This window comes from Bos taurus, chromosome 22 (genome assembly GCF_002263795.3).
Source record: "Bos taurus isolate L1 Dominette 01449 registration number 42190680 breed Hereford chromosome 22, ARS-UCD2.0, whole genome shotgun sequence".
NCBI lineage: Eukaryota > Metazoa > Chordata > Mammalia > Artiodactyla > Bovidae > Bos > Bos taurus.
Window position 1 is genome coordinate 32,173,089 of NC_037349.1, and position 27,102 is coordinate 32,200,190.

The window sequence follows — 27,102 nt, forward strand, 5'->3', positions numbered from 1 at the left end:
TTAGATCTTGCCATTTGAATTATTTACTGATGTAACCATCACTTTATCTCAAGCAGAAACTTTAGACCAAGTTGAATGAATATAGAGATGTTAAAGCACCAATTAATAAAATGCCCTAGGATTTCTGGAGAAGGAAATGGCAACCCACTCCAGTACTCTTGCCTGGAAAATCCCATGGATGGAGGAACCTGGTAGGCTGCAGTCCACGGGGTCTCTAAAAGTTGGACATGACTGAGCCTCTTCAGTTTCTTTCACTTTTCTGTTTGATCAATGCACCCTGTTTTGAAGGACACAAAAGTGAATGAAATAGAAGTGCCAGGTTTCACATGGGGACACTCACTCTCAGGTTTCTCAGCAGATTGAAATCCTAAGGCTTTCCGAAGTGGATGCTGGAAACACACACACCAGCTTGCTCTTCTAAGCCGAAGGGACTGTGATGAGTGAAGTACCAAATATCAACGCACTTGGCAACGGATACAACCAATCTCATCTGTTGCTTAAGCTATGTGTATGAACTGTGGACTGTTGATATGGAAAACAGCCCAACAATTGTTTTGCAGTTAGAATTCTTTCCTTAGGACTTGTTTGTTCAAAATATGTTTTTCTCCCCTTAAATCCAGTTTTACCATACTATCTTGAAAGGCTTCTCTTGCAGTATTAATATTTAGATTCCAATTTTATTGTATTGCCTTTACCTGCTATTTCTTTAACCCACTCCAGTGTTCTTGCCTGGAGAATCCCAGGGACAGGGGATCCTGGTGGGCGGCCATCTACGGGGTCGCACAGAGTTGGACATGACTGAAGCGACTTAGCAGCAGCAGCAGCTATTTCTTTATTCTTCCTGAATAACTTCTACCTACCTACATACGGTCTTTTCTTAGATAATGTAGATTGTCTAGAGGTTTCCCCTTTGGGGGAAGGAGAAGGGCAAAGCTGCCACCTACATATTTTCGTGTGGTTAAGACAAAAAGGACTCTTTCCTCAGAGTCCTGAGCTTATCCAACGGAGCCCAGGCAGGCTAGGTTATAACCTGCACTCACTACCCTAAGCCAGACGCCGTCATGCAGTGAACAACTTGAGAAACCTTACATGGAAGCCCTAGAAATGAGGCGCTGGGGAACAAGGGTGAGAGAGAGACTGACATTTCATTCACTGAATAGCCTCTTGTATGATTACATGTGCATTTCAAAAATTAGAAACTGAAAAGCAATATTTGCTGATATGGAAAACCAGGGAAAGAAAGCATCTCCCAGAATAAATTAAAATCTTTCAGTGCTCCCAGCTCAGAAATCGCTGTTGTCGATGATTGATACATTTTCCTTTAGTTTTTTTCTATCCACATATACTCCGTTTCACAATGAAATTCACATACACTACTTTTTTCCAGCTTTTCTTTTCACTTTGTTTTGTGCTTGTAGGTATTTTGTCCAATCGAGAGAAATGTTAACTCCTTTTTCTGAAGATATACATATTGCATGCTCATTGTAGAATATTTAGCAAATACAGGAAAAGGATTTAGATGTGTTTTAGGGGAATTCTCTGGCAGTCCAGTGGTTAGGACTCAGCGCTTTCATTGCAAAGGGCCTGGATTAGATCTCTGGTCAGGAGACTGTTAATAAGATCCCAGGCACAGCAGGGAAAGTGTTCTGTGTTTTTTAACCCTATTTTTTTTTTTTGGTAATAACTTTACTAAGATGTAGTTCACATACCATAAAACTCACCTGTTTAAAGTATATACTTCAATTGCTTTTATTATATTTATGAAGTTGTGCCTCCATCACTATATTCTAACAAGTATTTTCATTGTCTTAAAAAGAAACTCTGTACTCATTAGAAGTCACTTATTTCCCTCACCCCTTCCTCCAAACTCCCTCAGTCCTGCTGCTGCTGCTGCTGCTGCTGCTGCTAAGTCGCTTCAGTCATGTCCGACTCTGTGCAACCCCATAGACGGCAGGCCCACCAGGCTCCCCCATCCCTGGGATTCTCCAGGCAAGAACACTGGAGTGGGTTGCCATTTCCTTCTCCAATGCATGAAAGTGAAAAGTCAAAGTGAAGTCACTCAGTCGTGTCGACTCTTCCTGACCCTATGGACTGCAGCCTACCAGGCTCCTCCGTCCATGGGATTTTCCAGGCAGGAGTACTGGAGTGGGGTGCCATTGCCTTCTCCGCCCTCAGTCCTGCTGCTGCTAAGTCACTTCAGTCGTGTCTGACTCTATGCGACCCCATAGATGGCAGCCCACCAGGCTCCCCCATCCCTGGGATTCTCCAGGCAAGAACACTGGAGTGGGTTGCCATTTCCTTCTCCAATGCATGAAAGTGAAAAGTCAAAGTGAAGTCGCTCAGTCATGTCTGACTCTTCTCAACCCCATGGACTGCAGCCTACCAGGCTCCTCCATCCATGGGATTTTCCAGGCAAGAGTACTGGAGTGGGGTGCCATTGCCTTCTCCGCCCTCAGTCCTAGGCAACTGCTAATCTGCTTCCTATCTATATAGATTTTTTAATATAAATTTATTTATTTTAATTGGAGGTTAATTACTTTACAGTATTGTATTGGTTTTGCCATACATCAACATGAATCCTCCACGGACGTACATGTGTTCCCCATCCTGAACCCCCCTCCTTCCTCCCTCCCCATACCATCCCTCTGGGTCATCCCAGTGTACCAGCCCCAAGCTTCCTGTATCCTGCATCGAACCTGGACTGGCGATTCGTTTCATATGTGATATTATACATGTTTCAATGCCATTCTCCCAAATCATCCCTCCCTCTCCCTCTCCCACAGAGTCCAAAAGACTGTTCTATACATCAGTGTCTCTTTTGCTATCTCACTTACAGGGTTATCATTACCATCTTTCTAAATTCCATATATATGCGTTAGTATACTGTATTGGTGTTTTTCTTTCTGGCTTACTTCACTCTGTATAATAGGCTCCAGTTTCATCCACCTCATTAGGACTGATTCAAATGTATTCTTTTTAATGGCTGAGTAATACTCCATTATGTATATGTACCACAGCTTTCTTATCCATTTGTCTGCTGATGGACATCTAGGTTGCTTCCATGTCCTGGCTATTATAAAGAGTGCTGCGATGAACACTGGGGTACACGTGTCTCTTTCCCTTCTGGTTTCCTCGGTGTATATGCCCAGCAGTGGGATTGCTGGATCATAAGGCAGTTCTATTTCCAGTTTTTTAAGGAATCTCCACACTGTTCTCCATAGTGGCTGTACTAGTTTGCATTCCCACCAACAGTGTAAGAGGGTTCCCTTTTCTCCACACCCTCTCCAGCATTTATTGTTCGTAGACTTTTGGATCGCAGCCATTCTGACTGGTGTGAAATGGTACCTCATTGTGGTTTAGATTTACATAATCTGGACATTTTAGATAAATGGAATTGTAAAATATGTGGTTTTTTATGACTGGCTTCTTGCACTTAGCATAGTGATTTTGAGATTCATCCATGTGTAGCATAAATCCTTTTTTTGGGGGGTTACTTACTTTTTACTGATTGCTTGATTTATTCATGTACCACAAAATTCAACCCTTTAAAGTGTACAATTTAGTATTTTTTTAAATATAATCACAAGGTTGTGCAATTATCACCACTATTTAATTATAGATAATTTTCATTGCTGCCCCTGCCCCCCGAAAAGAAACTCCATACCCATTGTCAGTCACTCCCCATTTCATCCCTCTAGTCACTTGACAACCACCAACGCACCTTCTCTCTCTGTGTATTTATGGCCTCTTTGTCTAGCTTGTTCTATTTCTCAGAATGTTTTCAAGATTCATCCATAATGTAGCATGTGTCTACTCCATTCTTTGGTTTAAAAAAAAATTTTTTTTTTAAATTTGTATGTCGGGACTTAGTTGCAGCATGCACAATCTTTGATTTTCATTAAGGCATGCAGGATCCTTACTTGTGACATGGGGGATCTAGTTCCCTGACCAGGGATCAAACCTGGGCCCCCTGCATTGCGAGTGCAGAGTCTTAGCCACTAGACCACCCAGAAAGTTATACCATGTGTTATATAGCCACTCATCAAGTAACATTTGAGTTGATTTCACTTTTAGCTCTTATGAATGTTGCAATGAACATTCATGTCCAGGTTATTCTGTGAGGAAATATTTTCAGTTTTCTTGGATATTTACCTCATTTCTTTTTATTGCTAAATATCACATTATATGGACATATTGCTGCTGCTGCTGCTAAGTCGCTTGAGTCGTGTCCGACCCTGTGTGACCCCAGAGACAGCAGCTCACCAGGCTCCTGATATGGATGTACTACCTTTTAAAAATCTGCTCATCAGCTGATGGACAAGTGGGTTGTTTATACCTTCAGGTTATTGTGAATAGTATTCATTCAAGATTTTTTAAAAACACTTGTTTTCACTTATTTGAAGTGTATACCTACGAATGGAATTTTTGGGTCACAATTCAAATTCTATGGTTAACTTTTTGAGAAATAGACAGTCTTTTCCACAGCAGCTACATGATTTTAAATGACCACTAATAACATGTGTCCCAATTTCTCCATAGCCTCACCAACACTTGTTACTGTGCATTTTTTGATCATCACCCTTGTAATAGGTATGAAGTGGTATATCACTGTGGTTTTGATTTTTGATTCCCAAATGATTAATGGTGTTGAGTGCTTCTTCATGTGCTTACTAGGCATTCATATATCTGCTTTAAAGAAATGTATCTTTAAATCATTTGCCCACTTTTTCATTGGGCTACTTGTCTTTTTATGATTGAGTATATTTCATTATATATTTGGTATGTAAGTTCCTAATTAGATATAAGATTTATAAATATTTTTTCCCAGTTGATGGCTTGTCTTTTCATTTTTTTCATAGCATTTTTTGAAGCACAAAAGTTTTTCATTTTGATGAAACCAGTTTATCTATTTTTGTTACTTTTGCTTTTTATGGCATATCTAAGAAACTACTGCCAAACTCAGTATCATAAATATATAAATATTCTGTTTTCTTCTAAGAATTTTATAGATTTAGCTCTGACTTTTAGTTCTGTGGTCAATGTTGAGTTAATTTTTATTAATGGTGTGAGGTAGGAGTTCAGGTTCATTCTAGGTGTCCCAGCATCACTTTTAAAAAGACTGTGTTTCCCATAGGATTACACTGGCACTTTTGTCAAAAATCAGTTGACTATAAATGTGAGGGTTTATTTCTGGACTCTTGATTCTGTTTCATTGATCTGTATGTCTACCCTTATGCTAGTACCACACTGTCTGGATTACTGTAGCTTTGTAGTGAGTTTTGAAATGTGATCTATTGAAAGTAACAGAACACCCAGCTAAAAGCAGCTTGAGCTATATATGATCATTCACTGTTTACATCTCGTTACAAGTCATCTGAAAATAGGCTGCTCCTGAGTTTGTCTGATATGTAAGCTGTGTCATCAAGGACCTGGGCCTTTTCCACCCACTTTTCTACTGTCTTTGCTGTTAATACATCCTCTTGGTAACAAGATGACTGTTACAGCTCAAAGCACTGTGTCTTCATACAACAGTATCCCAAGCAGGAATCAGGAAATGTGCTGAAAAAAATTCTTGTGTTGTTCCAGTTCTTCAAAGAGGGAAATCTTTTCTAGAGTCCTTTAGAAAGATTTGCTCTATATCATATTGCCTAAACTGGGTGTCATGCCTTCTTTTAGACCAGTCGCTTCATCCAAGAAAATCCTTCCATCTCACAAAATTAGAGACTCTCAAAAGGGAGTAAATGGCTAATAGATAGATGACCAACATTATTTGCCAAAATACATAAGCATATAAAGAATAAGCCAAAATTATCCATAAGTCCACCAGACTGAAACATAATAACGGGTCTTTTAGGGTAAGGAGGTCTACCTTAAATCCCTTCTGTGCTAGGTACTTGAGAAATAAAACCCATTTTCTTCCTCTGTTGTTGATTCAAGACCAGATCATGTAGTTCGTCTCTTCATTCCTCTCAAATACTTACTGTCTGGAGCTCTCTGAAATCTTGGTCTAAAGAATACACAACTGCTGTCTCAACTTTATAAAATATTCATAATCCTTGAGCCATGTAGCATGCTGCTTTTGGCCTCTTTATCTTCTTGTACACAATTCATTTTATAGTTGAAAGCAGTATGTCGCTATTACCGACGTCAAGTTAATTTTAGGATAGCAACGCACAAGAAATACTTTTATGTCTTTTTTTTTTTTTAATGCTTGACTTTGCTTTTATTTAGCTCTTACTGCTTAAGGGCCAAATAGTTGAAATTCTTTGCAATAATCCTGCCAAACCATTCTGTAGTTTTTAGTAATAATGGGAAAATGATCTGTTTTTATAACCTGTTGCCCGTATGTGTTTGCTAGCCAGATATACCTGGCTTTGAGAGTTTTTACTACTTTTAAGGCCATTCATCTTGGCTGATTTCTGTTTTTCATTTTACTACAATTGTCTGTACATAGGTAGTACAGTTAATCTTTGGAAAGTCAAGATTTTTCATTTATTCTTCTGTTTTTCTTATACCATTTATTTTATAGCAGTGAAGGTCACTGTGTTTTTGGTAACCATTCTCTTATCGCGAATAAAAAATTCAGTTACTTTTCATTACAGATTTTGGTTTTCTTCTTATCATTGTTTTATTCTTATTTAAATTGAGTAAACCCGAAAGGTGGACATTTTGTTATATTAAGTTCCTGGGTAATAAATAAGTCCTGGAGCCCTCCGTACCCTATACATTTTAGTATTAGGCCAAAACAAATGATAACTTGTAAATTTAAAAAATCCTTTTATTTCTCAATTAAAGTAGGACTGAAAAATCAGCTGTGCCATTGAAGATGCTATTAAATGCTTTCTCCACAGATCTTCAGCAAATCACCCAGCTCTTCTGTGCCTTGGTTTCTTTATCCATAAATTGGGGACAGCAATATCTTTCTCCATTTGACCTTGGGAGAATATTATGCGAATTAACTGATGCTATGTACAGAGCTGCCTTTATTTATTTAGAAAAGGGTGCTATATAGACCAATGTATTTCTATTTTATTTTTGTCATTGGTGTGCATGTAAATTAAGTATAAATAGAAGGTGACAAATTATGGGGGTGGGAGGTAAGTCACAAGATTGATATTTTTTCTTCTTTCAAGAAGAAGGTCAGCCCATATATGTGCTGCTATATATAAAATAGATAACTGATAAGGACCTACTGTATAGCACAGGGAGTTCTACTCAGTACTCTGTAATGACCTATATGGGAAACGATTCTTAAGAAGAGTGGCTTTGTGTACACATATAATTGATTCATTTTGCTGTACAGCAGAGACTAACAGAACACTGTAAATCGACTATAACCCAATAAAAATGTTTAGAAATTAAAATTCTTTTAAAAATAAAATGCCAAAAAAGAGAAAAAGCATTTGAAAGTGCTTAAAACATATATAAATAGAAAAAGTTATAAAAAACAGAAAAGAAGGTTGGCCCTTTCCCTCTGATCTACGTGGACTTTCTTGAAACCTTCATCCCTTCTAGTGCTTTCCCATCTGCAGCAGTGACTTCTAAAACTTGACTTGGCAAAACTTCAGTGTCTGTTTAGTGGATTAACTAGAGAAAAATGGACACAATGCAGGGTCTAATGTGTTGCTTCTTTTTTTGTACTTTTCATCCAGTGAAGATAGCATACCTCCTCTTCCCTTTGAGCAGGATAATTTGATTTAATAAAATAACGGGTGAGGTTATTGAGGAAAGCTAAGAAAGTTTTTCTTTTTTTTTTCCTTCTATGAGTGGAATGAGTTTGCCAAAGAAAGGAATATAGATCTGGATAAATACCTTGCTCCTGGATATTGTTTAGTTTGCAGTGGTTCTAGCCCTTTACGGTTCCAGAAAGTGGTTCAGAGTCCTAAAGCCAGCTGCAGAACTTAACCAGCCTACTGGTCAGTCTTCAGCAATGGTGATAATGGCTGGTACCCACCCCTCCAGGTCTCTGCATGTTCCGTCCACCTCCTCCTGCTTCAGGCCAAGACTGAAGGATGTTCCTTGCTCTCTCAGCCCAAGGGAAGGAGGAGAGAAAGCGAGAGAGGAGTCAGGGGGCTCAAGGGGAAATGGAGCAGAACTGGTATCCTACCAGTCCTCCTGCCTCCTCCCTGGGGCGAGATGTAGGAGGCAGGGCATCCTGACCCCCTGACCAGGGAGCCTGCCTCTGCACAGTTGGACAGCCCTCCCACAGGCCACAAGAGGTGCTTGCATTGGAAAGGGCACCTTGGCCCGTCAAACTCTCACCGTATAGGTAAGGCCCAATCTGGGGGACCTGTAGACGTCATTATGTTGACATTCCTGTGATCCTGGTTAAGCCCTTTCTTCTCTCACCTCTGGAACTCTGCAGCCACATCTCAGCTGGACTTTGCTGCTCTTCTACTTCTCAAGCAACCTCTCTAACCCTTTCCCCTCCCATCCCTCAAATCCAGGATCCCTCTTGCCATAGAGCCCTTGTTCTTAACAGCTCATTCCACCTTGGCCGGATATTTGTGTCCCCTCCCTCGTCACCAAGCTCTCCCCTCCTCAGCCTCCAGTTCTCAGCTGCAGCAACATGTCCTCAGGGAGGCATTCCCTGGCCCTCCCTCTGTCCCCGACATCCTTCATCATGTGTCTCTATTGTAACTGTTTGGCGCTGCCTGCTTCCTGTGTATAACTTCTTCAGATGTCTGCCTTTCTCACCCTTCTCTAAGACCCTGTTAGACAGAAATCGTCTCTGTTTTGTCCTCGTGCGTTCTAAGCACTCAGTTCCCCGACTGACATGTAGTGCAAACTCAATACGTAATTTTTTTTAATGAACAAGAGTGTGTATTTTGGGAATGGATGAACTTCTTTCTATATTCACTCTTGAGACAAACAGTCTTTCATCTGTCAGTCCAATAACCATTGATTGATTGCCCGTTATGTGCCAGCCACCAGGGAAACAAGTATGAATAAGGCCCTTGCCCAGCTTCCAGCAGTGGTTTCTGAATGGGCGTGGCTACCACCCCACCTGGAGTCATTGGAAGTGTGTGGAGGTGCTTTTTGTTGTTGATGGCATCATGACTGGGGACACTACTGGTGTGCAGTGAGCAGAGCCTAAGGTCACCAAATGTTTTCCAGTGCGTGGATACACTCCTGCACAAGGAGGGCCACTCAGCCACCCACCTCCACTCACCTGTGGAGACTCCTCAAAAGGTTTACAGTCCAATAGAGAAAAGGGGAACGACAAAGGGCAGTTTTCTCATTCTTTGTGTGTTGACAGACTTTGTAGCAACTCAAGGCCCACTGGAGGAATCAGCATTCCACTTTGGGATCGATGTAGGGGGGATTGTTTTTGTCCTGTGCCAAAGAAAGTCCTCAGTGCTACTAAGGAGCCTGCGATTTAAGTGGAATGATAAAGCCAAAAATTAAAATGCCAAAAGATAAATAGCTTATGATTAAAATGACTATGCCTCATTTTTATGATAAATATTTTTTAAAGGGCTATGTGAAAATGATAGGAAATGGCATTCCGGTTTCTTCTCAATGGGCTTTGAGTACATTACAGCTCTTTGTGAGCGTATGAAAACCTTTATAGAGGGATTGTTACATCTCCAATCTGCTTTTTGGGAGAAAACAGCAAGAGGGAAGAATGTTTCCCCCAACAAGTCCTGTGAGAGGAGGAAGAGCAGGGTGTGGGTTGAACTCGACCAAGGTTCCTTGGTGTCCACATCATTGATGTTTTGGGCAGGAGAGCTGTCTGTTTTGGGGGCTGCCCTGGGCATTGTAGGATGTTGAGCAACATCTCTGACCTCTACCCACTAGAGGCTGGTAGCATCCCCCAAAATGCCTTCAGACATTGTAGGCGGGTTTGCAAAATTGCTCCTAATTGAGAGCCAGTGAACCAGACCGTGTTTTCATCCCCCTCAAGCCCTGTGTCAGACATGGTCTGTCAGAATTCAGCCTCACTGGCTTTTCAGCTGTGGAGAGACGAAAGTTTAAAAATATCCACCAGCGTGCAATGGACTCTGTCTCTTTGATGGGCAGAGGGGACCTCTGGAAGCCACTGTGATAGAACTGCTTATCTCTTTCCAGAGACAGGGCTTGGCATTTTGTGCTGGCCTCCTGGCACTGTGCTCTTCTTCCTGCTGATTGCTCAAAGGAGAACCTACAGGAGCCTCAGGGATAATGACAATTTCTCTTTTACGTCTGCAGCAGAGCTCCCAGGAGTATGAGCCATGCTGTCACCTGAAGCATCTTTTTAAGCCTCCGGAGAGAACTGCAGGAAATTACAGTGTGTTGCAAGGAACTCTTTTGCTAGAGAGGGGGGGAAAAGGTCCTCTTCTTAAATTAAAAAAAAAAAAAAAAAAGGCAAGATAATTTTGAAGTCAGCTTGATTTAGCTCCCTTTCCCCAGGAAATTTTAGACCAGCTTCAAGGGTGTGTGTCTGGGAGCTGGTTTGTCCGGCATGATTTGTCCATTTTCAGAAGGATGCCACACATGGATCATTCTTTTCTCCCCTGCTCCACACCTGGATTCAGTTGCCACCCACTGTCAGCCCCTGGTGTGAAGAACTTACTGTTCATTCCCTCTCAAAGTGGTCTTTACCTAGAGCTTTGAACTTCTCCTTCTGCAGAAGAAAGCTGTTTGGATAAGAAGCAGCATCAGTGTTTATATTGGTGGGTACAAAATGCCTTTTCTTCTCTTGCGTCCAGCTTGGAGTATCTACTGCTTCTCCAGTTCCCCAGGAAAGGTTGGCTGTGTGATGGGGAAGATCCAGCTTCAAAGAGCTTTTGAGGGAACTTGGAGGTTAAAGACCAGCACTCTCCAAAACCAAGTGACCGCCAACTTTAATCTCCAACACACAGAAAGATACTGGAAACCAGATGTAGATAATCAGTAGAGAAATTTTTTTAAACATGTTTTACAAGTACTATTTTTTCTAAGGGGCTTCCCTGATAGCTCAGTTGGTAAAGAATCCGCCTGCAATGCAGGAGACCCCGGTTCAATTCCTGGGGTGGGAAGATCTGCTGGAAGGGATAGGCTACCCACTCCAATATTCTTGGGCTTCCCTTGTGGCTCAGCTGGTAAAGAATCTGCCTGTGATGGGGAAACCTGGATTTGATCCCTGGAGAAGGGAAAGGCTACCTACTCCAGTATTCTGGCCTAGAGAATTCCACGGACTATATATAGTCCATGGGGTCACAAAGAGTCGGACATGACTGAACAACTTTCACTTTTTTTCATTTTATCTAAGTACCAAAAAATGAAACAATTCCTAATTTTGGTGGTGGTGACCATTTCTTTTTTCTTTGGGCGCTTATTTTTTGCCAGTCATAGCACATTTCATCTGTGTTCATGCTCAGTCGCTAAGTCACATCTGTTACTTGGTGACCTCATGGACTGTAGCCCACTAGGCTCCTCTGACTATGGGATTTCCCAGCAAGAATATTGGAGTAGGTTGCCATTCTCTTCTCCAGGGGATCTTCCTGACCCAGGGATCGAACCTACGTCTCTTGCTTCGGCACGGATGTTCTTTACCACAGAGCCACCAGGGAAACCCAGTGTGTTTTACTTACTCTTTTCCAAAATGGTATGTAGTAGATTGCAATATTATCCCTGTTTTATAGATGAGGACACTGAGGCTTTGTGACTTTAAGGAAGTTGTGCAGGATGCCACAGGTCTTCAGGAGCAAGGATTTAAGTCTCTTTGGAGACTTAGCTCCTAACTGCCATGCCCTGCAATAGTGCTAGTCCATCTTCAGTGAGAGTCAGAATCCCCCAGAAGCCAAGTGAGACCTCAGATTCCCTGACCACACTCTGATTCTGGAGGGGGCCCAAGAACTTGCATCTAGTTCCCAGGTGATGTTGATGCTACCAGTTCAGGGACTACACTATGAGAACCCCTGTACTACCACACCCCATTGTCTAGAAAATAGTTTAGGAACTGACTTTGAAAACCTTGAATGCAAATCACTGAGGTTGGAATTGACTACTGACAGGCCAATGCACAGGTAGATAATTGCCACGGTGTATCTAGAGCATCTCTTCTGAGAGCATGGTGTCATGAGACAGAGATAATTGACCTGTTGTAGGTTTTATTCTGGTATTCCCTTGGCTGCCCATTTCCGAGAACACAGTCACACTGCATTGTTTAAAAAAATAAAAACGTACCACCATCATCTACTTATACTCATAGGCTCATTTTGAAGTTCAGTAGTTTTCCGTTAGAAGGATGACATTTCATTTTCAAACTATACTTGGTTCATTGTCTTTTGACTCAGCGGGACCTAGTATTTTCTGTGTAAACACTGTGACCATTATCTTGGAAAATATCATCAAAATGCTAATGCTAGGGAACACATAGAGCAGACTTAACTGTAAAGAAAGGTGTGCAAATCTTGCATCAGGGCAAATGTCCTCTTAACTATTTCAACAAAAACTCTTAGGCAATTTTATTAGCAATAACACATAGTAAAAGGTAAGAAAAGAAACATCCTTTAAAAGTTCCCCAATTATGATCACGTTGAAAACCAGGCACTTTGAGGACAACTTTTTTGTGTTCGACTGGTTGAGTTTTGCCTGAATTAAGATTCCCAAGGCACATTTGAAACCTGAAATAAAGCTGATTTGACTTGTCGATAGTCTGTTCTGAAGCCTTCTGAACTAGTTCACGAGAAAGGCTTTGGCACCTTTACCTTTCTGCCACTTAATAGCAAAGATAACACCCCAGGTGTTAAACGCCGGTAAAATACAGACGATTGTCCTAAGGATGGATTCAGGAAAAACCACCACCCTGAAATTTGCTGTGGTCCTGTTGCTGTGAGCAATGTTATACTATTGTTTGGGACTGAAATCTGCACATATTTCAGAGGAAAATAGAGACTAGTGGTATGTGGGACTCCTTGGGCTCCTTTTTCCAAATGCCTTTGGGACTATCAATTTCCTGGGGGAGAACTTAAAAAAAAACAAAAACATTCATTATCTGGTGAGTTCATGAGTGGTGGAACAGCTTTCTTTGCTTATGAGTGGAAATAAACTATCTGCCTGTGCAGGTTTGTGCTAGCATTGGCTGCTACACCTGTGCAGAAGCTGAATCTTCCAGAACCAAACCAAGGATTCTCTTGTGTGCTTCTATTTCCCAGCAAAGAACTATTAGCTAGAGACTAAGAACGGTCTTTGTGTTTCTCATGAGCTGACTGCTGCCTTGGAATTAGCACAATACCAGGGTAGAGGGAGTCTGCTCTCTGGCTGGCAATAGGCAGGTTATTTCCTCTGAGACCCCTCGAGTTAGGAGCAAAGGCAGGTTCTGCAATCAGGAGCACACTGTTGCTCTGAGACTGGTATCTTCACATTGTGGCTTCAGCACAACCAAGGAAACGTTCAGGGCTGTTCCCTCGGGAGTGGGGTCCAAAGGGATGCTTCGGAGAATTTTTTTTTTCCCCTCCTGCATCTCTGGCTGCCGGGAGATATTTATCAGTGCAGGCAGATGCCAAGCAAAAACCCTGTAGTGTAAAGTAAGGTGCTCCCCAAAGCGGATTCGGAGATTGGGACTGGTGTGTGTACGCGCGTGTGTGTGGTGTGTGCAGGACGTGCGAGCCCAGTGCGCTGAGATGCAGCTCTCCTGTTTGCCTGCAAAGAGTCGCTCCACTCCCCCCGCTGCCCAGCGCACTCGGGGAGCGCCAGGGGGAGTCCTCGCTGGTCCGGGCTTCCCGCGCCCCGGGAGCACCGAGGGCTCGCCTGGCGGAGCTTAGCGCAGCTCTCTCGGCGCTGCCAGCAAGCGGGCGGGGTGGACACTGGGCTTCTGTGTGCCCGCCGCAGCCGTTGGCTGGCGGGCGCCCAATCCCGGGGCATGCCGCCCGAGCCTGGCCGGGACGCACCGTGAAAGACCAGTTTGGGGGAAGGCTTGACCTCCGGCGGCCCGCAGAAGCCGGCGTCCGGAGCCCAGGAGGCCGGGCCGCTGCAATCGGGCTCGTTGGGCTGCAGCTGCGGGAGCCCCCAGGGCACCCCCGGGTTCAGCGGGAAGGAGAAGGCATGGCTTCAGTGTTCATGTGCGGAGTGGAGGACCTGCTGTTCAGCGGCAGCCGCTTCGTGTGGAACTTGACCGTGTCCACGCTGCGGAGATGGTACACAGAGAGGCTGCGGGCTTGCCACCAGGTGCTGCGGACGTGGTGCGGGCTGCGGGAAGTGTACCAGGTAAGCCGTGGCGCGCGGCGCCCGAGGGCCCTAGCGGGATGCCTGGCGCTCCTGGGAAACCGGTTCCACCTGTATGATTTTATTGTCCCTCTCCCTCCACCGCTTTCTTTTTCAACTCCTAGCCGACTGCTCGACTCTTGGGTCAAAAGCTGAGCCACTGTAGGTAACTGCTGCCTGACAAAGCTTGAGAATTTCCCCCAATGTGTAAGGGGCACCCTCAGTGAATTACCTTTGCTTTTGCAGACATCTGTTACAGAGTGATGGTGTTCCGGCAGGGCACTTAGCTCAGAAAGCTGTAGCTTTGCAGCAGAGCCTCTTCAGGGAGCAACTTTGACATTCACATGATTCCTTCCTTTTCATTTCATTGGGGGTGAAGGTAGGCATTTCAGGGAACAAGGATTTCACACTAGTTTATGGATTCACACTCTTCCCTTTGATTTTGCCTTTCCATCAGGCAGCCTCAGCTTGCAAGGCAGCGCCAGGAAAAGCTGATTCTGTGTCTGCTGGCTTTTGGAAGGAAGGACAGCAAATTGTGCACGCTTTTGCAGGAGGATGACGGGCTGGGGAGGGGTGTGGTGGCCTGGCTGAGCGTTGGAATGCTAACGTTTGGATTTACTCCCTGTCACACAACACAGCCTCTTTATTTCTCTGCTAGGTCCCGTCCTGCAGGCAAAAAATGCTGCAACTTTGTTCAGTCTCTCTGGGGCTGTAGCTTCCCTTCATTGTTTAAAAACAGTCATTTGTGGATTTAGAAGTCCTGTGCTTTGGCTGTTAATATCATTGAGGTGTTTTTTTAATCGACATTGCATTTAGGAAGCTTCTACCTGGAGTTTAAAGTATAGCACCACGTTTTCTTTCCTGCGATGAAGAATCAGCTTTGTTGCAGATCCTGGATTCTCCCTACTCTGACCATGTTCTCAGTGTGGCTCTAATTCATATGTCATTCTATTGAGTGCCATATCTGATCAAGCTGCTAGTGTTGATAAGCCATTTTCTTCCATCAGTCAGGCAAAATGACAAAGACCAGCACCTGGGATCCAACTGTGGGAACTGGCGTGGCCTTGTCGTCCCTGACATCCACGGCATCCTTGTTAAACTGTGGGAAAGGTTTGTGCTTTCCTGACTCTGCTTTGAATAACGTGCCTGAGATGTCTCGCATTTTGAAAGACTCCAGAAGCCAGGTTGAGAACCAGGGCAGCGTGTGGCAGTTTGAGAGGATTATGGAGCTGTGGAGACAGCCCATCTGGTCACATGACACAGATCACCTGGCTCTTTGGAGTCAGAGGTGTGTCTGCCTCTCAGCCTTTTTCTCTTTGGGGAAATCATTGTTCAGTTTGGTCTGCAGGAGAAGTGACCCTGATCCAGTTATGTTTTCACTTTTTAACATGTGAGAAAGTTTCAAAAGGAGAGCACAGGTACTCTGGTTAACCATGCAACCCTTGTGCCCCTCTCCCAAAGACTCCAGGGACTCACAGCTTACCTCTTCTCCTGGTAGTGAGCCATTCAAAAATGACAGTTTCAGAAGCCTGAGACTCCACACGTTCTTTATAAGGTTGATCCGTAATTACTTTTAAGCAGAACTGCAACTTGAACCTACTGAACTATAGGTTTTCTCTTCTATAAAATGGATCGTGACGGAGCCAGTACCCTCTCGTAATGATAAGGAGAAACACCTAAAATAATGATGACCATCTTTGTTGCTGTTCAGTTGCTCTGTCGTGTCCGACTCTTTGCAACCCCACAGATTGCAGCGCACTAGGCTTCCCTGTCCTTCACTCTCTCAGAGTTTGTTCAAATTCATGTCTATTGAGTCGGCGATGCTGTTTTACAAGTATTGAGCCTTAAGTAATCAAAGTTCATGTCTTTGGAAATAATTTTAAAATATTTTAAAACTTGAGAGAACTATAGATTTTTAAATTGTACAACATAGTTGTTAGCAAAGAAGTTTCCTTTAATGTCTTTCAAATTTGAACAAGAAATATAAATTCTATAGACCTGAGTGGCCATAAAATAGACTGGTTAATACCTTTTACTCCAAGTTAAGTAGACACAGGAGCGAACGCTGCCTCCACCTATGTATGGTCATGAGTAAGTTATTTAATTTTACTACTCTTGTTTCATTGTTTATAAAATGGGAAATATAATAGTACAAACTCTAGAGGTTGATGCAAGACTTAATTGACAGTGCTGAGAGTTTTTAGGACATATTCAGTAAATGTTATCTGCTCTACCAGTTGGGCTATTTTTATTGCAATACGAAAATGAACTCAAAGTAACCTGCAGAACAAACAGTAGGGACTTTTGACACAACTGAAAAATCTAGGAGTAGGATAAACTTCAGGTATGGCTTGATCAGGGCACTCTGGTTGTCCTCCATGATTCTTTCAGCCTTATCTTGTTCATGCAATGGCTGTATGTTATTTGGTTTCCTCCTCGTGATAGCAGATAGCCAAAGTAGTTCCAGGACGTAGGCCTACATATCAACCCATTTAGAAAGAAAGAGGATTTCTCAAAGGCATCAACTATCAAAAAATAATTTCCCAATTTGCACTATGACGAGTCAGTTTAGGGTCTGTTCTCACCCCTACTGCCGTGCACTGATTGGCACAGGGAGTGGAAACATAATTCCTGCATTCTCAAAGGGAATGATATGGCCCCCAACAGGCCAAAATCATTTTCTAGGGATGAGAGGGAGGCAAAAAAAAAACCAACTTAATCTTTGTGTATAAAGCATAGATATACATACAATACATGAACAGATATACAGTCTACTTGTGGAATTTGGGGGGTGAGGTGACTAGCGAACAACATAAATATCTTCAAAGGCTCCTTAAGGGAGTGATAATGAACAAGAAGGTTGAGAAACCCTAAATTTCATCGGTTGGCTTAGGCCACTGGGGTGGCCGCATCATTTCTGAAGCCAAGAGTGAAGTTGGCCCCAGCCAGATGACAAAGCTACCAGACAGTGTCGGGGGGAGTGGAGGGATGAGTCAGTGTCCACTGCATTACCAGAATCTCAAATCTAGAGCTCTTTAAATAAAATGATTATTTTTCAAGATAAGTACAAACACGGATGCACAAATATATTTGTAAGTATCTTGCGACAGTAATGTATTCAAGTTACGGGGGTAGGAGGCCCATCATTAGAATACCTGTATTGCTCTCCCATAATTATACATTCTAAAACTCATAGGGGAATGCTCTACTGTGCTACTCATGTTTCTGGCATGTGAACTTAAAACACCGTAGGGTTACATATTTTATTGAACCCATTTTTTCTTTTTTTTTTAAGTGTTGGTTAAACACTTGCTTCTAGTCTCAGTAGTCTTGTTTGTAAGAAAATTGAGGATTCAGTCACTGGAGAGTGAGGGTGGGGCAGGAGAGATCCATTACACGAAATACCTGGCAGTCCCCGGGGGGTGTTTTGTTTATTCATATACTATAAGTGAAATAAGATCTCTACCTATTCGTAAGGAACTTGGCAACCACATCATTGCCTGGCCAGCACAGCCGGGAAGGCATAATTTCTTTGGAATTGAATACTTCCTCCACTTCTAGATATTGGAGAGGCTAGAGACTTAATTTGCCAGAAACCATGAATAATAAAGATACTAGCTATAAGGCATTTCTGTAGTCATGCAACTAAATAAAAAGCAGACTGAGGCTGCACCAAGGCTGCCTTTTAACAAAGACTTGCTTGATGAGTAAAGATTTGAATTTGGTCGACATAGCAGACATGGGACATTCACTCTTCCATTTAGGGCTGAGTATTAAAAGCTGATATATCTCTCTTGTTTTATCTTGCCCAGATGGGTTGCGGTATCACAATTAATTAGGCTTAACAAACAGTTGAGGCGGAAAATGATGGGAGAGTGTCGTTGAAAAAGGATCAACACTCTCTGCTTTTTATTAAGTGTGACGTGTTCTAACAAAGCCCTCAGTTTGTTACTTGGGATATATTTTCCTTTCATCTCCAACGTCTCAAAGGTAGAATTTCTTGCAAACCCTGAAAGGAGTCATTTGCCTCCAGGAGGAGGCACTTTGGACAGAATCTAGGGTACTTCAGTGACCGTAACAGACTGGGTTAGCCCCCTGGGGCAGACAGCTGGCAGTGATGGGCAGCAGGCATGCCAGATCACGGCAGAGGCTGTGGGCTCCAACTTGAGCAAATCTGACCTTGAGTGGATTGCTTTTTCTCTCTGAGCCCCATTTCCTCCTGAGTAAGAGAGGAGAACTGAAGCCTTGGCATTCTGGATAGTGTAAAAAATTCATGAGATAATGTGTGTAACACTGAATGCCTTGAGTGGCACAAGGACATAAATAAACGTTAGCTGTCAGGTACATAAAGAACTGAATACCAGACCCAAAGAAGGTATCTGATAAAGGATTGCTTAGGGTTTTAATTATTGTTTTTATAAGTGAGACTGATTCTCTGGAAACTGAATTTCCATCTTTATATGCAAAAATGTTCAGTAAGAGAGACTATGGAATCTCCCACACAGCCAATGTAGGGTAGACCTTAGGTATCTGGGCTTGTATTCCACACAGTAGATCCACATTTTTTGATGGCCCGTACAAAAATCTAGGAGGTCGCAGGCAGCTAGCGATAGGGTCTCTGAAGAGATAATCTCTTTATATTCCAAGATTCTGATGACCCATAAATCACTAACACCTGAACTTTGCATCCCGCCATATTGGTTATGGAAGACCAAGTCTCCAAATGGCAGTCGTTCATTGAGCTTTCAGTGACCTGTGTACATTTCAAACCATACATCCTTTGCTTGGCCCCACCTTCCACTCTCCAGAGCCCCCGGAATTACAGAGGGCAGAAGTGGGGCTGACAAATTACAACCCACAGGGGAAGACTGGCCTGCCTCCTGTTTTTGTAAATAAAATTTTATTGGCTTGCTGCTAAGTCACTGCAGTCGTGTCCAACTCTGTGCGACCCCATAGACGGCAGCCACCAGGTTCCCCCATCCCTGGGATTCTCCAGGCAAGAACACTGGAGTGGGTTGCCATTTCCTTCTCCAATGCAGGAAAGTGAAAAGTGAAAGTGAAGTCACTCAGTCGTGTCCGACTCTTGCGACCCCATGGACTGCAGCCTACCAGGTTCCTGCATCCATGGGATTTTCCAGGCAAGAGTACTGGAGTGGGTGCCACAGCCCTACTCATTCATTTACATGTTGTCCATGGCTTCTTTGAAAAACAATGGCAGAACCAAATTGTTGTAACTCAACTAGTTCCAGTTGAATAGTTGATACAAAGAATGTATCAGCCACAAAGCTGAAAATATTTACTATTAGGTTTTTTAAAATGGAGAAAGTTTGCCAATCCTCAGACTAGAAAAAACAATATATTGGGCAGAGAATGCTGGAGGAAGAAAAGTTTAGAATTTAATCATAGAGAAATAGAACTTGAAGGAATATGGAAGAATTTTCTCATAAAAAACCTAGTCTCTAGGAAATTAATAAGCAAATATGCAGGATCAGTGTTCAGTCTGCCTTTGCTAGGTCCTTCACTGTAGAACATGGTTGGAGTTACAGATTGAGTCATTCGTTTGTCCATATATTCATACCTACAATAATTATCAGGTGCTTACTATGTCCCAGTTCCTGTGCCGAGGTGTTAGTAAGACAAAGTCAAGTAGATTGTCTCCTGTGTTCAAGGAGTCTATTGTCAAGTAGGGGAGACATTTAAGAAAATGAAACTCTGTGGAAGGGTTTTACCTGGGTCCTTCAAGTGCTTAGGGAGTTTTAATCAGACAGGAGTAAAGCCAACGGGGAGGGATAATGGAAGCCAAGGAGACTTCCTACAGGAAGTGATTCTCCAGCTGAAGTTGAAAGGACAAGTTGGAGTTAGGTGGAGAAAGGCAGATGGGCAGGCATTTCAGGCCGTTTCAGTGGGGAAACAAGCTCTAGGGTAGGGGGATGGTTATAACGAGTTTTTAAGGTTGATGAGGAAAGAGGGGCTTCCCAGGTGGCACTAGTGATAAAGAGCCCACCTACCAATACAGGAGACATAAGAGGCGCGGGTTCGATCCCTGAGTCGGGAAGATCCTCTGGAGGAGGGCATGGCAACCGCCTCCAGTATTCTTGCCTGGAGAATCCCATGGACAGAGGAGCCTGGTGAGCTACAGTCCATAGAGTTGCAAAGAGTTGGACACAACTGAAGCAACTTAGCACACATGCACGAGGAAAGAGAGAGAGAGACAAAGTCAGAGACAGGGTTTTATTGGGGATAACATCCAAATTTGAATGGTCTTTTATTTTAAGATTAGGATTTGATGTTTTTCTTCAGAACCTTGAGGGCAGGAGACGGGTTAAGTTAGAACTGTCCCTGGCAGGAGTGAGGCTGATAGATGCAAAGGGTGGGGGCATAGTGGAGCAGGAAAGGAGGGGACCTTAGGAGGCTGTTGCAATGATGTATGTGTGTTGCTCAGAATAGGGTAGGTTTTACTATGGCAACAAACAGTCCCAACATCCTAATGGCTTAAAGAAATAAAAGTTTATTTTCAGTTCAGACTACCTGTCCAATTGCAGGTTGCCTGGAAGCTCTGCTCATCATTGTCACTCAGGTTCACAGAATGTTCCTGAACATTGCCAGTTGCCATAATAGAGAGTGAAGAGCTCTTCAGGGCTTTGCACTGGCAATTCAGTGCTTGGTCTCTAAGTAACTCATGTCACTTGTTTCAAGTCATTGGTCACATCACTCACTCGACCACAAGGTCCAGGGAAACCAGTCCTTCCACTGAACAGCATGAATGTTGGTGCAGATTTGGTTCCTTAAGAAGCAGACTCTGAAACAGATTAACAAGCAGGAAGTTTACTAGAGAGTGCTCTGAGGATCTCTACTGTAGAGAGAATAGAAAGAAGTAGGATTGAACAGAGAGAGAAACTGGGTTACAGTTCAGGCTTACAAAGACTCCAGCTGACCTCACCGGTGGCTCTGAACCTAAAAGTTATCTCCAGTTGGAACAAGAGGTCTGGGTGTCCCCACCCCACCTTCATCACCCCATCATTGGAGATGGGCTGCCCTTGAGTCAGTGGTATGTTCTTGAAGTAGACTTCTCTCTTTAATTCCTTAAATAAAATCTGAGATGACAGCTCAAAAATCTCTAGGCAGCTGATGGAATAAGTCTGGGCAGCTCATCACACAGCATATTATGCAAATATCTGCCCGACAGGTGCTAGGGTCAAAACCTGAACTGTGGCAGGGCCAGTGGGAAGGAAGTAAAGTAAAGGGATTGAATTGATGTGAAGGATGAAGAATCGAGCTTTAAAACATGGCAGTCTCCCAACTGGCTCTTATGCTCTGTTGAATGAATTGTGCAACCATGGAGTTAGTTTATAGTAGCAACACATACAGAAAGAAGCGAAAACTTGGTTGATAAAGGAAATATGAGTCTACTTACCACTGAGGAAATTGGGATGCCAAAAATTGATAAGAAAACTATCTTAACATTTGAGCCCATTGTTTAGCATAAATAAATTTCTAAAGGACTGTATGATTCAAGATCAGCACAATCAGTCGCAGGATCTTTAAAAAGCATTTTTTGAACCCGTGTTGTACAGTCTGTAAAACATCAAGTTAAGAATAGACTCTCTTGCCCTTTTCAGGTTGGTGTTTGTTTTTCTCCTTCCATCTTTCCCTGGTGGAGCTGCAGCATAAAATAACTTCCTGTTCGTCCCCTACTTATGTTTCTTCTGAACATTATGTTTGAGATGTCCAGTTTGGTTGTGGAAAAGTGTGAATGACTCAAGTGGGATAAAAAAATTGAAATTAAAATCCATAAGTAATTATATATGTGTGTGTGCATATACATACCTAAAAGATAAAAATTCTGACATTCGTGAAATTAGCTTTAGCCATGAGAGAAGCTGGTCAATATGGTAAATTAAATAGAACCATTTCCTCCTATTATCCTAATCATTTTTAGTTTCTTGAATTTTGTGTGTGGGCAAAGCTCATTGCTTAAGTAATTATTTTCTCCTTAACTAGCATTTTTATATCGTCTTACTGTCTTGACAAATAGCTACTAATTATTAAGCAGCTACTCTGTGCTCCGCCTTGTGCTTGGTACTTTACATGTATTATCTTTTTTTAAAGAAATATATCTTTGGGGAAATATTTCAATATACAAAAGTATAAATGATAATATAGGTAAAAACCCATATACCCACCACTTAGTTTTAAGGCATCTTAATATTTTACCATGTTTTCTCTCGATACTTTTTTTTTGTAATATGATAAAAATTTACAGAATCAGTTGAAACCATGTTTTTACCTCTCCTTTCTCCCTAAAAATAGTCCTATTCTGAATTTCATGGTTTTCATCCCCAGGCACATCTTTCTCATTTTGCCGCATATATTTATATCTATAAACAATATATATTATTTTTGTGTTTGTAAAATTTAAATAAGGATGTGTCATTCTGCTACCTTATTTTTCTCTCAACAGGCTTTTGGGACCTGTCTCTAAATTCATTTTAACTCTTATATTCCATTGCCTTAAACATACCAACCTCTTGTTGATGGACATTTAGGTTGTTGGCAAAGTTTTAGTGTCCCCAACATACTACACTGAAAAGGTTGTGTTTGTCTTTTTGTGCTTGTGAGCAAGAGCTTCTCCAGAGTATATACTAAAAGGGAGACTTACTAGATTTTTGGCTTTAATAGATGTTGTGCCTTTATATTTTCTGTCCTTACAATCACTCTTCAAGATGATATCATGAATCCCACCTCATTGGTTTTATATACTTATTAGCTAATAAGACATTGCGCTGAAGTTTGAACCGAGCTCTAAAGCTCATGAATGATATCATGATTCAGCATCACGTCTTATTAGCTAGTAAGTATATAAAACACTTAGCCTTTTGCCCCTGACTTGCAGCTTTATTAAAAAGATATATAAAGGTAGTATCTCATTTATTCACTTATTTGCTCAACAAACATTGGGTGAAAACATAGCTGAGTGCTTAAAAATGAAATGTGTAAACTTCTTGAATTCAAATCCTAACTTCCCTTTTGTTAGCTATGTGAGTTCTCAGAGATTGTTCTCATTAACTTTTTTCTGGGACTTCTCTGGCAGTCCAGTGTTTGGGACTTTGCCTTCCAATATCAGAGGTGCAGGTTAAAGCCCTAGTTTGGGAACTAAGATCCCACATGCCTTGGTGAGCAAAAAAAACAGAATATAAAAAGCAGATACAATATTGTAGCAAATTCAATAAAGACTTTAAATTACATCTAAAAAATATTTTTTAAAACTTTTTTCTGCTGTAAAATATGGTTAATTATAGTGCCTCCCTTTAAGAGTTATGCTCCCAGGATTGTTATAAAAATAAAATGCATTAATATTTGAAAGCACTAAAACAGTGTTGGATGTATTCATGGATGGATAGATGGACAGTGGATGGACAAGGAGATGGATGGACAGACAGATGGGCAGATGCTTGGGTGGATGGACAAATGGTTGGACTGAACTGATGACTGGGTGGATAGATGAATGGATGGATGGATAAAAGAATGGATGGACAGACAGATGGGAAGATGGTTGATGGCTAGATGAACAGATGAACTAATGGTTGGATGGATGGATGAATCTCTCACAATTATCTTCATATGTGCAGTCCTCACCATCTTATGCATATGCATAACCTTTGGAGCTTTTAAAATCTGCAGAAGCCTTGGCTCCAACATCCTCTCTCTTCTCCAAATTAAGAACTAGAGTCTAATGTAGCAAGTAGGAAAGGGGCCCACTGACCACTGCACAGAGATCCTGTGCTCACATGGTTTCATGGCAAGCATTTTATCAGAGACTCTGTCTTCCTAATGCTGTTGTCTTCTTCGTTTATTCTTTGAAGGCAAAGATTCTCATAAATGTTTAATTGTTTCCTTTTTTTCTCCAAGATGAAGGCATTAAACTTTCTCTCTCTCAACCCTGAACCCTACTCTGGTATGACCGAGAGCCCTAGATTCTCATGTATAAAGGCTCTGGGGCCCCACTTACTGATGGCATTCTCATCCGTGTAAGTGCTCTTCTGATGTGATTCTTAAATTTCCAACTGCTTAGGAGACCGCTATTACAGGCATCATGCTATGCTTGGGTAAAGTAGCCAGCAAACATTTTTACAGGAATTAGTTAGTCTCATTAAAATGTGATTAGATGCCTATTAGCTAAAAGAGAAAAGAGAGAAATAAAATGGGCTTTGGTCAGCTGGGCCTGGGTTACAAATCAAGACTTCATCACTTACCTGCTGTGTGACCTTGGGCCAAGTGACTTCATTGCTCTGAACTTGTTTCTTATACAAAAGATAAAATAAGATGTACATTTTAAGTTTGATATAAAAGTGTAATATGGATTCAGAAAAGGTAGCTTTTCCAATGTAAATGTTTGGGTGCCTTACAAAGTTGATCCTAAAGCCTGAAATTATCATGCTAGTCATGAATAGTGCAAACTGTGATCAGGAATTAAACCCAAATGCCCACATATACTAGCTGTGTGTCATGAGCAAGTTACATGCTCTCTTCGTGCCCCCTTTTCTCACCTATGTGATGGGGATGGTATTATAATAGTGCCTGCCTCTTGGGATTGTTGAGGGGACAACACAAGATTACATAATAAAGGTCTCTCTGGGGTACCTGGCTCAAAATCAGCAGTTAAGGAGTGTCATTTTTACTTAATGAACGTTTTATATGTTGTCAGACATAGCGCTAAGCATTTGGCCACGCTGCACGTCTTGCAGGATCTTACTTCCCTGACCAGGGATCGAACCCAGCACCTCGGCAGGGAAAGCACCATATTCTAACCACTGGACCACTGGGAAATTCCCTAAGCATTTCATATTTACCATTTCATTTAATTCTCCTAACAATGACATGAAGTAGGCACTATAAAACCCACTTGGCAGACATAAACATTGTTTAGCATGTTAAGTCACTTAGCCAAGAGCAAAGATGGAGGATTCAGATCTGTCTAAATCCATCCCTCAGCCACTGCATGGAATGGGCGTGGTTTGCAAACCAGTCAGCCTCTTCCTTTTCCACGTGTGCCTTCATTGAGTCCTTTCTAGCACTTTTCCGGCCTCTAATCTCTGCCTCTACCCAACCCTGTAGTCACAGCAGGTATTAATAAACCCATTGAGACTGAATGACTAATGCCATTTTCCCTCTACAGTCTACTCCCAGCCCAGCCTCCAGAGTGGTTTGTTAAATGTTAAGTCAGATCATGTCATCCATCGTCTTGTTCAGAACCCTGTAATGACTAACAACTCAGAAAAAGCCCGTCTCACTTTTAACCTACCAGCTGCTGCATAATGGATACCTTCTTCTCTAGTGTCCTTCACCAACCACCCCCAGCAGACACGCTCAACTTCTGGTCTTTTTATTATTACTGATGTTAGCATTCTATTCACTGTATTTGTGTATGCGTGTGTATTCTAGTTAATAGTTGACATATAACATTATATTTGTTTCAAGTGTACAGCATAATGATTCAATATTTATATATATTGTGAAATGGTCACCACAATAAGTCTAGTTAACTTCCATAGCCACACATAGTTACAGATTTTTTGTTCCTATAATGATAGCTTTTAAGAGCTACTGTCTTAGCAACTTTCAAACATACAATACAATATTATTAACTATAGTGCCACGTGGTACATTACATCCCTTGACCTACTTATTTTAGAAAGTTTATGCCTTTTGATCCCCTTCGCCCATTTCACCCACCCTCCAAGCCCTGCCTTTGCATGTGTGTTCAGTCGTGTCCGACTCTTTGCAACCCCATGGACTGCAGTCTGCCAGGCTCATCTGTCCATGGAATTTTTCAGGCAAAACTACTGGAGTGAGTTGCCATTTCCTACTCTAGGGGATCTTCCCACCCCCAGGGTCAAACCCACATCTCCTGGGTCCCCTGCATTGGCAGGCAAACTCTTTATCACTGAGCCTCTTGGGAAGCCCACCTCTGGCCAACCACCAATCTGTGTCAGTGAGCTGCCTTGACCTCTGGTCTCAACTTGAGATGCTCTTTCTCTCTGTAAGTCTTCTCCAGCAACACGGACCTCTTTGCTGTTCCTTCAGCCCTGCCAGTGCATTCCATCCTCAGAGCCTTTGCCCTTGGCATTTTCTCTGCCTGGAACTTTGTCACCCAGAGGGTCACGAGACATGCTTCCCCCTTCACTTCCTGCAGATCTTTCTTCAGATGCCACCCAACCAGTGAGGCCACCCCAGGCTGTTCTCTTATTCTGCTTTATTCTTCTCTGTAACCCTATCACCACCTGACGTTAGGAAATCTATTTGCTTAGGTGCTTACTGTGTTTCCCCAACCGGAATGTTAGCTGATGAGGTGGAGAAACTTTGCTTTGTTCACTGCAGTGTCCTCAGCTCCTGAAACATAATATTCCTTCAGAAATAGTTCTTGACTAAATGAACAAACTAGCTCAGTCAGTAGGGCATGAGAATCTTAATCTCAAGGTCGTGGGTTCGAGCCCCACATTCAGTGAAGTTTTGGGGTTCACTGGTAGCTCAGACGGTAAAGAATCTGCCTGCAATGCGGGAAACCTGGGTTTGATCCCTGGATTGGACGTTCCCCTGGAGGATGGCATGGCAACCCACTCCAGTATTCTTGCCTGGAGAATCCCATGGACAGAGGAGCCTGGAGGGTTGCAAAGAGTCCGACATGCTAAGCGCAGCACAAATGAACAAAGGGATCTGCTTTACATTTTAAGAAACTTGCTCTAGCCACTGTGGCGGGGAAGGGTGGGGAATGGTAAGAGCAGTCAGGAGGCCGTTTCTGATGCCCAGCCGAGGGACAGTGTACTGGGGTGGGCTGGAATGGTGGCCGCACGTGCTATAGGAAGAAGCTAGGAATTTGGAGCAGGAGGCTGCTGCACGAAGGGGACTCTGTCCAACGAGAATGTTTACAGTCTA

General features: G+C 42.5%; 1 protein-coding gene across 2 annotated transcripts in view; it reads left to right on the forward strand.

Moving 5' to 3' along the window:
- The window catches only part of FRMD4B (FERM domain containing 4B), a 358,740-nt gene that overhangs the window by 150,051 nt on the left and 181,587 nt on the right, over positions 1–27,102 (forward strand). Inside the window, exon 1 of one of the 2 annotated variants that reach the window (XM_005222659.5) lies at positions 13,868–14,172. The exons of the other annotated variant lie outside the window; for it this stretch is intronic. Within the exon in view, the coding sequence (XP_005222716.1) occupies positions 14,011–14,172 (162 nt within the window). The 5' untranslated portion in view covers positions 13,868–14,010. Of the gene's footprint in view, positions 1–13,867; positions 14,173–27,102 lie in introns of those variants that run through there. 2 annotated transcript variants of the gene reach the window in all.